At 36.8% G+C, this 14,440-nt stretch overlaps 1 protein-coding gene and 1 long non-coding RNA gene across 3 annotated transcripts in view; one reads left to right on the forward strand and one right to left on the reverse strand.

Moving 5' to 3' along the window:
* Window positions 1-1,684: 1,684 nt before the first annotated feature.
* Window positions 1,685-14,440, forward strand: part of LOC114653623 (uncharacterized) — a 28,182-nt gene continuing 15,426 nt past the window's right edge. The window contains exons 1-2 of one of the 2 annotated variants that reach the window (XR_003716542.2): window positions 1,685-1,817; window positions 7,874-7,965. This is a non-coding gene — a long non-coding RNA (uncharacterized LOC114653623). The remainder of the gene's footprint in view (window positions 1,818-7,873; window positions 7,966-14,440) is intronic. The other variant, XR_003716543.2, reaches the window with a different exon arrangement.
* Window positions 8,631-14,440, reverse strand: part of LOC127528431 (V-set and transmembrane domain-containing protein 2A-like) — a 121,495-nt gene continuing 115,685 nt past the window's right edge. The window contains exon 4 of the mRNA XM_051929224.1: window positions 8,631-9,017. Within this exon, the coding sequence (XP_051785184.1) occupies window positions 8,646-9,017 (372 nt within the window). The 3' untranslated portion in view covers window positions 8,631-8,645. The remainder of the gene's footprint in view (window positions 9,018-14,440) is intronic.

A 14,440-nucleotide genomic window follows, 5' to 3' on the forward strand; every position in this document is an offset into this window, starting at 1 on the left:
CAAAACTGAACTCCTGCAAAGTGGCACTAAAGTGCAACTTAAGAAAACAAGCTCCTCTTCAGCCATTCTGGGTGATGATCTCATCAGACGTTCTTTTACTGCAAAGAATCTCGGTGTCACTTTGATTCCTCCTTTTCTTATTTCACCCATGTAAGCCATATTAAACTTCCACCTGTGTCACCTTTCTTATGTTTGCTCATTCCTGTCCTTTTCTAATGGTGAGAATCTTGTCCCTGGTGTTATCACATCCAGCATTGATTATTGTAAGTAACTGTTGGCAGGTGCCACTTCTAATCGTATATCACAGCTCCAGCTGATTCAAAACTCAACTGCAAGAGTCCTGACACGGACCACCGACAGGGAGCACATCCCAGCCATACTGAGAAAAGCGCTATATAAATGTAATGAATTATTATTATTATCCTGCTGCACCTTCACTGCTCCCTATGTCTTACAGGATTGAATATCAAATTCTGTTACTGACCTGCCCACTAAGGTCCTCCGATTCTGAACCCCCCACTAACCTGCACTCTGTGGGTGACAGCAGGGTCTTCACCTGTATATAGCGCCCTGACTGTGGAATGACCTCCCAAAATTAATGACATCAGCTGACTCCATTCATTTGTTTTTAACTCATTTGATTAAGAAGACATTAAACAGACCTGACATTCTGCCCCTTCTTTCAGTTTACCCCCTCTATCTGTCCAGGGACTCGGGGTTTGCATTATCACAAATTATGTTATTTGTTCAAAAATTTGTTGTAGTATTATATGTTGTATTTTAGTCTGGATTATTGTCTTTTATTCTATTTGAATGTTTTGTATATCCTGTATTTATCTTTATTTAGTGGAAATATTTGTAGCCAATGTTATATAGGTCTTGATGTTCTTTCTGAATTTTTGGCATAGGAAGGGTGCTATATAAATAAATTAGGGTTATTAATAGTATTTTTTTGGTGGCTTATAATAATAAGTGACAAAAACTAGAGCAGTTCTATGTAAGGCAATTAATATATAGCATAATATAGAATATGGATTGTCGTTATCTTCACATACATGTTTAAAAATATTAGATTGGCTAAAATGTTTATTCTAAATTGGTTTAGAACAATATTGCACGCATGGATAGTACATTTTAAAAAATGTAATCACTTTTATTATTAATGTTTTACTAAAATCTAACGTGGTGCAAACATTGTAATTATATTGTATATTTCGTTTCATGAATGTAAACGAAAAACTATTTTCAAGTAACACAAATCTTAACGATTTTAATTTTGTCGATATGTTAAATGGTTCCTACACACCCGAACACAACGTAAATGTTAATAGTGTATTTCACAGAAACGATCGGTATTGTTTAGTTTGATGTATGACACGAGGTGATGGCAGAAACCCTCCGAACTTCACAAGGATGTGTATTATTTAGTTTGTTGTACTGTTTTTCCTTCTCAGTTTTATCTTTTAATTTCTGAATGGGTCCTTGACCCGACATTACTTTCCGGGCTTTGCCGAAACATGCCGAAACCTTCCAAAAGTTATCTTCCGATTCTCCGTCCTCAAACTGCGGTGACGTCAGTTCTGACTTGGAGAAGACTTGCTTGCCGAGACCGGCCGAAACCTTCCGAAAGTAATGTTACGAAGTCAGTCCTGAAACGTCACTTCCGGGTCTACAACTGCGGGTCTGAAGCTGCGGTGACGTATGGTGCTGTGGCTCTGCAAGTGGATAGTATTGGGCGGCGGCCATGGAAGGACGCTAACGCAGAGACACCCGGATGACAGGATTTCAGCTTTTAACAAAGAATCGTCGCCAGGCCGGTGAGATTGCTTCTTTTACCATATTAATACAGTATACGAGTCAGCAGAGCGTATCTGACTGGATTGCTGAATTTATCACAGACTTCCCAGGCCGTGTGGCTAGAGACTTTAAACAAATATAAAAGGGACTGGGGAACGTGTGGGGATTGTGAGTGTGTCTAATTTATATTTGTTTATATGTGTGTGTATATATATATATATATATATATATATATATATATATGTGTGTGTGTGTGTGTGTGTATTTAGATGGGTATGTTTTGTTTGATTTATAATATATATTCTTTTTGTTTGGTTAAATAATTGTTTGGGTGATTGTTTCTTTTTTTTTGTATAAATTCATAAAAGACAATTCCATCTGGGGACATGAAATTGGGGCTCAGGTTCTGTCGGGTTTTGTACCTAATAGAATTAAATTATCCTAAGAGTAGGAGGTTTTTGTGTGTTCTGAGCTTCTTAACCAACTTAAGAGGAACTCGCTACAATATACATATATATATATATATATATATATATATATATATCATCATTATCTTCCCAGAGTACTCAAGTAAATGCTACCTTGTCACAGTAATTTATTTGATATCATTTTTTTAATTATAGCAATAATTTTCTGTCACCACTCTGAAAATCATTAAATACTTCATTTATATTTATAATTACTCTGAAATTTACAGAACCTTCACAGTTTAATTCTTTAGCAAAATAAAAATGAGTATTAGAATTTAGCTTTTAAATGTTTCACAATCACTGACCATGAATTAAACTGAATTAAATATGAGGTGTGACAATTTAATCCCTAGAATGGGCGTGTAGTGTCACCCATGCTACAAAGTGTTACTAACACTTTGGAGGTGTGTACTGTAAGGGTGCTATGAAAAAGTCAAGTGTCTTTAAGTGGTATAACAGGTTCAAGAACAGCTAAGAAGATGACTGCCAGAAGCTGAGTATCCATCTTGCCCCAAGCCATGACTAAGAAATTAATTATCAAATTGGATCGTCCACCCTATTCTCCTGACTTGTAAATAGCCTCTTCTTGATTTCTGGCTCTTCCCAAAAATAAATACAAGGGTATTTCAGAAACTGAGTCCCAGGTATGTTTCTAGCAATGACAACATCATCTAACTAAATGCCAAGCTGTGGAAGGAGGTAACTTTGAAGATGACAGTAGACACTAGTGCACAAATATGCTCACATTTTTTCTACAAGTTCATTCTAAGAATTAAATTGTCACACCTTGTATGTTATACAGTATAATGACTTGGCCACAAATTAAGTTCAGGTCCTTGGGTCTATGAAGCTGCAGCACTAATCTTGCTGCTAACAAGGTGCTTATAAATAAATCAAAGCCAAATATGTGAAAGAAAACACAAAATATGTTTTACGATTGAAATGATGCTTGCCATTGCCATGAAATTTAACTTTTGTGCCAGTTACCTCTTTGTGAATCATGAGACTTCAGTGCTGGGAGAACTTGCATATTGTATTAACATTTGCAGCTTATTTGATTAATTCACAATTGAGAAAGTCTCAAGTAATGTAAGAAGCCAGAAATCTAACACGAGACATCTTAAAAAAAAGAAGAACCCCCAAAACTGGCTGAACCCCCTTTTAGCTGTTATTATGGCTGAACTGCTGTTGCCAGGGTACCACAAGTCTTTTAATTGCAGAGGTTACTTGAGAAGATCTTCTCCAGAGTTCAGTATTAGGAGAGGTATTGTGAGTGACCAGTTCAAACTCTAAACCAGCTGTGTACAGTAATCATGTATGGGGGCTGGCATAAATTCCAGGACAGTTATGATCACTTGTTCCACTGTAACTGATGACTGATAGAGTGATACAGTCTTAACATGGGACTTGAAGTTGTTTCAGTAGATTTAAAAGGACTTCAGAAGTGATTCTGGAGTTAGCCCTGGTAATTATCCTAAGGAAATAAACATTGTCATTGTAGGATGCAATACACTCTGAATAAGCTTAAAAAGAAATACAGTAGGGATTGTGGTGTCCTGGGATTGCTCCAATAGTTTGCAAACCACTGCTCTTCTAGGCCTCTAACAGGCAGGATGCAGTTCTTTGAATAAGATGGAAATTACTGTGGTGCACTTTTAACAGAGCAGGTATTGGAGCTGTTTACCTCACAAATCAGTTGCTCTTAAAACTAAGAATGCCTCAGGATGCAGGGAATAGTGTAACTGTGCACCTAGTTGGTATTGTTCTGAGTGTGTTGAGATTTGTAAGTAGTAATCCACTGTTTAAAAATTGTGATTTATGGCTGAACATTTTCAAAGAGTAGAACTGGTTAATCCACACACTTAAAAATATTATGGTAATGGCGCTGAAAAATAGCTTTTCATGTGCTAATGTCACAACTAAAGAAGATAAGAGTGAACAGCCCTTCACTTTGTATTACACATGGAAGCTTCAGATGCTTCATAGAACTGTACATCTTATCAGCAACATTTAGGTTTAATGATGTCTGCAAGATTATCCTGAAATAGGCAGAGGTAAAGTGTAGTTTATCCAACTAAGGAGATACATTTTGCTGACATTTACAGTCTTCTGGGACTATAGCTCCAGCGTTATGTATGCACTGAGTTCTGATATTAAGGGAAAGGAAGTTGTTCTACTCCGGGTGAGAGCCAGAAGGGATATGATAAAGGATTTCTCTCTTTGTGAGATGATAAGATAGAACTGATACATCCAAATATGTTTCACAGCACTTAGAAAAATATTTTAGCAATGTGTGAATTCATGATTTTCTTCAAAAATAAATGTTACTGGAAGTTCAAATACAAGGTAACTCATAATTAAAATAGCTTAATTAGCTGGACTGAAGTGGTAAAATGTTTCATGATATTGTATGAGGAAGATATGGGATTTTAAGAGCTCTTTTACCATCCATGTTTCCAACACTGCAAGTACCTTCAAACGGAATTGTTTCTTAACAACAGGGGATATTTGTAACATACTTTTCTATATTTTTATAATGAAGAATTGCAAGAATGCATTTAAACTGAAAGAAGTAATATAGCTGTGAAGTTGTATCAGTAGTTAATCCTCCATGGCCCTCTGTTCTCATTGCTGGAGTTTTTTTTTTATTTGCTTTTTTTCCTACTGCAGTACTGATTAACCTTTAATATGATCTGTACACAAATTTTGTATAAAATTTGGAAAAAAGAGCACTACTTTGTTTATTTATAGATTTTATCTCAATAAATAATCTTAATGTTCAGAATTATGAGGAAATGCTAAATGGTACAAAAACAGGAATTTCACAATGAGAGTTATTTTAAATGAGAGAAATTGCCGTCTTCATTCATTCTTTGAATGTTTATGTAATGCAAAGGGCAAACCCAGGACATTCCCTAATCATGATTTTTTTTTTTGTTATTAATTCTTTAAACAGAAAATTGAGTGACACAGTCTTAATTATTTAGCTAAACATGACTTCAGCCTACCATGCATGTTTTTTTTAGTACTAACAGCAGGATGAAAAACAACAAAAATGAAAAAGGTGAACATTCTCGGAAAAGACACAGAGTATTTAAAGTTGGAAGGTGAAGAAGATCTTCTCCCTACTAATGAACAGTACCGACAAGCAGTGGGGGCACTTCTGTATATTGCAACCACCACGTGTCCAGACATTGCAGCTGCAGTCTCAAAGAGACTGGCATTCAATCAAGAGGGTCATGAGGTATCTCAAACAGACAAGAGACTTGAGTTTGAAATTGTCTGCAACTGATAACATCAACCTCATAGTATATGTGGACTCTGATTGGGCAGGTGACCTCAACACTTGTAAATCCACAATTTGTTATTTATTCAAGTTAGGAGACAGTCCTCTATCCTGGTCCAGCAAGAAGAAGACTTTAGTAGCTTTATCTTTGACAGAAGCAGAATTTATCTTGGCTGCCTATGCCAGTAAAGAAGTTGTTTGGTTGCGCCAGTTACTAGAAGGTCTTGGAGGGCCAATATCCAATCTGACAGTCTTACATGAGGACAATCAAATGCATTAAGCTTGCAACCAGTGAGAAGATCAAGGCAAGAACAAAGCACATTGATGTCAGACACCATTACATTCATGATTTAGTAGAACAAAAAGTGATTGTGTTTTCATACTGTGAGACTGATAGAATGATCGCATTTGCTATGACAAATCCACTCAAATAAAACAAATTTGTAAAACTAAGATCCAGAATGGGACTGAAGTAAAGGGTGGTTGTTGAGTAGGGGTGTTGGAGGAAGTTAACACTGACTTGTTGTAACAATTACAATATATATAATTTAGTAGTAAATATAATATCCTGTCACTGGGTGGCAATGTATTATATTAATTACTAAACTACACTCACTGGCCACTTTATTAGGAGCACCTGTTCAACTGCTTGTTAATGCAAATATCTAATCAGCCAATCACATGGTAACAACTCAATGCATCTAGGCATGTAGACATTGTTGAGACAACCTGCTGAAGGTCAAACCGAGCATCAGAATGTGGAAGAAAAGTGATGTAAGCAACTTTGAACGTGGCATGATTGTTGGTGCCAGCCGAGCTGCTCTGAGTATTTCAGAAACTGCTGAACTACTGGGATTTTCATGCACAACCATCACTAAGGTTTACAGAGAATGGTCTGAAAAAGAGAGTATATCGAGTAATTGGGAATTCTCTGGGTGAAAATGTCTTGTTGATGCCAGAGGTCAGAGGAGAATGGCCAGACTGGTTCGAGCTGATAGAAAGACAACAGTAACTCAGATAACCACTCGTTAAAACCGAAGAGCAACTCTGAATGCAGAACATGTTGACCCTTGAAGCTGATAGGCTACAGCAGCAGGAGACCACACCAGGTGCCACTCCTGTCAGCTAAGAACAGGCAACTGAGGCTACAATTTGCATAGGTTCACCAAAATTGGACAATTGAAGATTAGAAAAATGTTGCCTGGTCTGATCAGTCTCAATTTCTGCAGAAGCATTCAGATGGTAGTATCAATGGTTCAGTCTGGTGGTGGTGGTGTAATGGTGTGGGGGATATTTTCTGGACACACTTTGGGCCCCTTAGTACCAACTGAGCACTGTTTAAATGCCACAGCCTACCTGAGTATTGTTGCGGACCATGTCCATCCCTTTATGACTGCAGTGTACCCATCTTCTGACGGCTACTTCCAGCAGAATAACATGCCATGTCACAAAGCTCAATCATCTTAAACTGGTCTCTTGAACATGACAATGAGTTCACTGTACTCAAGGGGTATCCACAGTCATCAGTTCTTAATCCAGTAGAGCACCTTTGGGATGTGGTGGAATGGGAGATTCGCATAATGGATGTGCAGCTGACAAATCTGCAGCAACTGTGTTATAGTATCAGGTCAATATGGACCAAAATCCCTGAGGAATGTTTCCAGCACCTTATTGAATCTATGCCACAAGCAATTACTGCAGTTCTGAAGGCAAAAGGGGATCCAACCTGGTAGTAGCAAGATGTACATAATAAAGTCGCCGGTGGGTGTACATATATTATCACTGTTACCATACTCCAACAGTTTTCATTGCTAAGAAATATATGAATAATTGTTTAAAACAATGAAGTATTTAAATGATAAACTATGTATAATAATTTATTTCAGTTTCCTTAATGATTCATTTTTGAGCAATAGGAAATTTTGTCTGGGTTCAGTTGCAGGTGGAGAGTTTGGGCTGCTACCCCGGCTACTCTGTCATGCTGGTATTCTAAGAAGATGGATAGGGGTCATGAGTCTTGAGTATTACTTAAAGCAACTCAATTTTTTATATTAATGTTTGTAAGGATGTAGTGACTGCAGTTTTGAATACACTGTATTTAACTTATTGTAATGTGTGCTATACTATAAAAATTTACTATAAAAATATCATTTTTCTTACAGTAGAACATACGGTAGCATTTTGAGATTCACTATAATTAATAAAGTCTTACAGTCTATCATTAAATGGGGAGGAACTGACAGAAATTGAATAGTTTTCAAACTTACTACACCTTGTAATTTTTCCTGAAAATAATTGTGTTTGATCATGTACTAAATAGCATTGCTATGCAAGAGCCTCTCATGACAGCAGCAGCATGGTCTGCAGGAAAGCAACCTTCATCAACATCTCTCAGAGCTGACAGCTCTAAAGGTGAGCCCATTTCATCTTGCTTAATATATACCTGCCAGTATTAGCCACTGTCATGTCAAAAGATTTACTGCTTGTACCTGTAAGACTATTTTTATACTTTAGATCACAAGCACAATGCATTTGTATACTCATGGCTCAAATTTGTATTATGCTGTTTAATGATAAACTGTGGACCATAGTATTTTATAATGCTCATGACTTCACAAGACACACAGTACAATTTTGGCTTTGTACATCAAATAAAAGACTGAATGGTGGCTGAGTGTGGACACATTTCTTTTGCTGAAGTCTTGTTTTGCTGAAATCTAGTCATACACTCTGTGCAAGCACCTATTGAAATACAAGAACTGCTGGCGAGACTGTGGGCAATGTGTTAAACTCCCATAAGCAAGGGATCTCCAGCCTTACAAATAAGCACTGTTTTATATATACATATTGTATATATTGAAAATTTTGCAATTAATTTTTATTTTTTTAATTAAAGTGTATTCAGCACAAGTACACCTTGATATACTGCTTACATGAAAATTTGACCAATTAATACAATTTGCAACAAAAGTATAACAGTATACTTTCATATTTTATTCTTCTTTTCAGTTTATACAATTTCCACATTTGAAAATTACAGTAGATCTGTATGCAACTCATGTTTTCAGTATACATGAAAAAATGAATAATATTCAAAAAAGTTTGAAAGAAGCAGATATCATACCTGAACCAGGGCTGTGTTTGAGAATTTTGGATGCTGTAGTATGAGAACTGGAGGTTGAATGGAGTCGCTGGTTATCTGAACTCACCCCAGTATTGGCCACAGCAGCTGTGTTACTCCTGCGTGATTTTCCATCTTGAAGGTGTAATGGTGAGGATTCCAGTGCTTGCATGTTTCGTGAATAACTGCTGGCATTTACTTTCAAGTAAGCCTGAGCTTTGTATTCCCGGAGATCTCCATAGTTGGCATCCGTGACCCTGCATTCATAAAGACCTTCATCATCTTTCTCCACTTTGGATATTTGTAGCTTGTGGGAGATATCATTTCCTTGTACCTTTACTGTCTGTAAGAAGGCAAAATATCAAATAAGAAAACATGCAATTCTTATTTCAATTGAATATTATAGTTGAATTTATTTTATCAGTCTTATGCTATCTTTTCTTAATTTCAAATTAATTTAAAATTGCTTAATATTAACCTTTTAACATTGGTTATAAAATTGTAGATTTATGTATCTTTTTATCTGTTTTATTCTCAGAGTTTAACTATTTACTAATATCAGTGCATTTCACTTATTCTTTTGTTGAATGAATGCACTGAAACTGAAGTTTTGCACATTTCAACACTATCCCTCATACATTAATATCATAAGAAAACTGATGCACATACCATTTCAACATGGCATCATTCACTGAAAATTTCCATGCCAGTTTCATATATTGCCTTAAGTTATTTGAAGAAACTGCATCACACATTAATATATATATACTAAATATGTGTTACGTTACTAGTATATGTGATGAAGTACATATATGCCAACATGTCGGACTATCACAGGAAAATACCGAAGTTCCAACATATCTTCCAGAAAATAATCTGGGATGTATGGACATATGGACTTTAGAATTTTGTCTTTAAAGCAAAAATTTGGAATATTTCATGTTGAAGTTATTCATTCACAATCATAGTACATATTAATTTTCCACATTAAATTGTGTCATATATTGAAGCATTTTTTTATAAATATTGAAAATACCCAGACTATTCTTTTGTTTTTATATGAAGGAGCTTATCAAATATGTCAATATTTTAAGCCAAGAGTGTTATTAAGTATTGATTTGTGTCTTGAGATTACACACATATTGTAAAACAGTGTATGCATGTCATGGCTTTGAATAAATGTCTGTCAAGAAGAAACATGTGAAATTAATTACATTAACTCACTCAAAATGTTGCCCTCAGCTGTTACCTTGTTACTAAATCCTCAGCAAAAGTTACTCAGCATGTGCTATAGTTTAAGCACTTAGGACTAGATATTTCAGTCCCCTAAATAAACAGATCCTAACTCGGCTCATAGTATTGGGATCTTGAGGTGGGTTTTGATGGGTGGCAGATGCTTCTCAGGGGTCATCAGGTGGGCCCCCTCCTTGTTATATGTTTCATTGAAGCCCATTGTATCTCCAAAGGCTTCAGATGGACAAGCTGGAATCACAGGTGAGGCCCACTCCACATCTGAACTCTCATGGATCATTTTTGTGCCCAGCTGCCATCATTCCTCTTCATTCATAACCAGTGACTGCCTTGCTTATCTGTCTCCAAAAGCTGCTTTATAGGTTTCTGTTGGTCCTGGCCTTGGAATCCCAAACCCTTTAGACCATGGAAGTAGCCACAGTCAATACTCTGCAGTCAATCTCTACTGTTTAGAATCTGTACCTTCTATCCTATGTGAATTATATATTATTATATTATATATCCTTCTATGTTCATTTCCCCTTGGGGATTTATAAAGTACAGTGGTACCTCTGGTCACGACCGTAATTCCAAAACTCTGGACGTAACCTGATCTGGTCGCGACCTGAACGTAATTTCCCCATAAGATTGTATGTAAATACAATGAATCCATTCCAGACCATACGAACTGTATGTAAATACTGTATATATTTGTAAAGCACAAAAATAGTTAATTATACCATAGAATGCACAGTGTAATAGTAAACTAAATGTAAAAACATTGAATAACACTGAGAAAACATTGAACAACAGAGAAAACTAACATTGCAAGAGTTCACGCTAGACCCTTACGAACCGCTCGCTGTAAACACTTTATTTTTATGAGTTTTAAGCACAGGGAAAAAAATTAAATGCCACTTCTCTTGCGAAACTTTTCAAACCATCCTCTACTGGCTTTAAATTCCTCACCTTAGCCACTCGAAGAAGGATTTTTTTCAGCAAATAGCCATGAATCTTCCAGCCTTTCACACATATGATCGGCTCGCTTATGCTATCCCCTGCAAGTTGATTTTTCGTTCAACCACACTAGCAACAGTTTTTCCACCTCTTCCAGCCCTTGAGGCCTCTGCTTGGTTAACATTATAACTCCTTGTGCAACATCAGCTGCATTGTTAGGCCCTGTATACGCAAACGAAAGAAAATGGGAAGCGGAGAATGGGAAATCATTGGCGCATACGAACGCGCATAGGGAAACTGGCTGCCAGTGTTTTTGTTCGCCACCTGAGCATGTGGTTGTGAAAAGATGCAAAATTTTGGCAATCTATGTATCCATGCTGATTAGCATTTGTGGCTATCTCAGTATATCTTAGATGTTTCCTTCATGCACCTCACAGACTATGGCTATATCTGGTGGAAATATTAGCCTTTTATCAAGGTCAACTGTCTTTTTCCAGTCATGAACTGGTTGCAGTATGCTTGTATGCCATTCATGTCACAGTGTACGACACTGATTCTCCTTGCTGAACAAAGGAGATCCTAGTTGTTCCTATTGTTCCAATTGTAGAGGGTGCCAAGTTGTTCTTCAACCTTTATATTTCCTCAATGGATGCCAAACACCCAAGGAATTGGTTGTGACTCCATGTGTGTCTTTCTTGAGTAAGGCTTACTTTGCAGGATTGGAGGACGTGCTTGAGGTTTGATGTTCCACAAAATGGACAAGCAGGTTCATTACCAAGCCACTGATTCAGATGGCAGAAAGTCATAAACAGCTCTTATAAGGAAGGTTATATTTCTTCCTTCCTTCCTTCCTTTTCCCATAAATTTTTCCAATTGATTTTTCTTTTCTCAATGTTTTTCCACCTTCCCCAATGTCCATGTTGTGCCTGAGAAACTACTCTTGCATACCTCATTTGCTCCTCCTGTCGCTGTACTTCATCTACCACCATAACACTCCTTTCCCTTTGTGTTGCCTTTTGCCACCTGGGCCTATATGAACCTTTGCCAAAACGCCATCTTCCAAATTGCACATGGCCTACAATGTCTGCAAATCTGAGTGCTTATTTTGCCTGCGTAATGGACTTTGCTACTTCCTTCCTGTTAAGGTCATGGGTGCAGTGTCCTTGATAATACTTTCACTGGATTCTGAAATTGTTCTGAGCCATCTCTACCCTCAGCTTGGCACACTTGAACTTTTCTAGCAGCTCTGTGACAGGCAACTGCAGAGGCCATTTGCAATAAAGGTAGATATTGCTTCACAATTTTGGTAGGTTAATCCACATCTTAATGAAGGAACTGAATGTGCTCTCTAGAGTTTCAACATGAGTAATGGAAACATCATTTCTGTTACATTAGGAGTTATCATTCCCTTCCACATGGAACTTATGACCAACCAGCCTTCCCTTGACTACAGAAATGCTCCTCCACGTCTTTGTTTTAATTTTCATTTGGCCCTATTTAATGTTAGAATGGATCTTCTCAAGCAGCCATTTAGTACATGGGGTGGTTGTTGTCAGAATGTTTAAGTCATCCATAAATGCCTGCATCACTGGTAGTTGTAGTCCTGATGTCTCTCCTCCTACTACCCTTTTAGAAGCCGTAATGATTACTTCTATTCCTATGGTAGTAGCCAGTGAAGAAATGGTGTACCCTGCCATTATGCCTAACTCCACAGGATGCCAGGCCATGTTGTATTCTGCAGTTGTCATTGAGGACTTGAGATCTTGAAAAAAGGCTTTGACCAGAGTTGCAATACACTGTGGTATATGGAAGAATTCAGATGAAGACCACAAGAGTTTATGTGGGACTGACTCATAGGCATTGGCCAAGTCTAAGTACAGGACATGGTTGTTCCTTCTTTACATTTTAGCAGCTTGTATTTAAAGATAAATTATGTTTATTTGTTCCACACTGCTAGAGACCTACAGCCCTGCCTTCTGCACAGATGTATCAAAAAAGATATTCTTCTATAAATAAATAGACAACCTTTAAATGAGAAAGAGAGAAGAGAAAGTAAAGGGGCAAGACTGTAGTGGAGCCAGTGCTGTAAAGAGGAGGCAAGTGGTCGGGAATGGTCCTGAGAGGATGATGCTCAATAGGCAGGTTTCTGCATTAACAGGGTTTAACAGGTTTCTAACTACATGATTTAGTAGCCTGTTCAGGATTTCCACGATCCATTGTGTGAAGAAGTGCTTATTGGCTATTAAATGCTTTGTCCCTTGATTTCCACCAGTGTGCTTGAATATGTGATGCACTATTTTGCTGAATAAAACTGATGGATCAACATTTTTAAATTCTGATCACCTGGATAAGGTTCACCCACATCATCCCCTGCTTAAGAATAAAAGGTTCTGTCAGAGTGAGACATGCTCTTTATTCCTTAGATGCTCATAGTTGCTCTCCTCTGCACCGTCTCTAGTGCTGTTGCAATATTTACTTTTTATAGTGTGGTGACCACAATGCCACATAGCACTCCAGATGCGGTCCCTGTATTGGATAATACAGTCTTAGAATAATGCCTATTGATTTATAAAACAGCTTTTAAAATATTATAATACTGCTTTTTAAATTGCTGCTGTACATTGCCTAAATAAACAAAATGTTTTATCAACATAAAGCCCTAAATTCCATTTCAGAGAGTGCTTAATATAAGACCATATTTTTCATCTTGTATTCATAAACAATGCTCCTTTTATATACATTTAGCACTTTGCTCTATACTAAATTAAACTGCATTTCTTCTTCAATTATTTTTGTTAACTTCTCAGTATCTGCTATCCCTCCAACTATTTGGAGCACTCTTCTTTAATTTGAGCACTCTGCCTACTCCTGAAAAAACAACCTGAGAGACTTTTTGTAAGTTACAAATGCCAATGGCTCATAATTTCAGAATTAACCTTTTGGTATAGAACTGTATCAAGGGCTTTTTGAAAGTCTAAATAAATTATGTTACATGGTTTGCTTTGCTTTTCTCTACTACTCCAGGTGACAGCTTTATAAAGATTGGTTTGAAATGATTTTCCTCTCATAAATGCATGCTGCTATTTAGTGTAAGTACTCTTACAGTTCACATAATTTGTCATGGCATACAAGTAATACTTATTGGTTTGTAATTGCAAAGATCCATTTTGCTTTCTTCTTGAGGATAGGACTCACATTTGTAATCTTACAGTCATCAGGTACTTCTCCCATCTGAAGAGACTGCTGGAATAAGCTCAATAAAGATTCATAAATAACCATCTTTCAGTTAAACTGATAAAATCCCATCAAATTTACAGGTTTTATTAGTCTTTGAAGGCCTGAACCACATGTAACCCTTCTATTTTAAAATTAGTACATTTGGTGCTTGTCTTTACTTCAGTCTGAGGCATTCCATTTATATCTTCTTTTAAAAATACTTATGTTAAATATTTGCTTAAACTCATTTTTTCACTTTTAATTTTCAGAGATTTCTCCTTGTCTATCTCTGAGGTTTCTTATAGTCTCTTTTACTTCTTTTTTTCTACATAGGTAGTACAGTAATCCCTCCTCCATCGCGGG

The sequence above is a fragment of the Erpetoichthys calabaricus genome, chromosome 6 (assembly GCF_900747795.2).
Source record: "Erpetoichthys calabaricus chromosome 6, fErpCal1.3, whole genome shotgun sequence".
NCBI classification, from domain to species: Eukaryota; Metazoa; Chordata; class Cladistia; order Polypteriformes; family Polypteridae; genus Erpetoichthys; species Erpetoichthys calabaricus.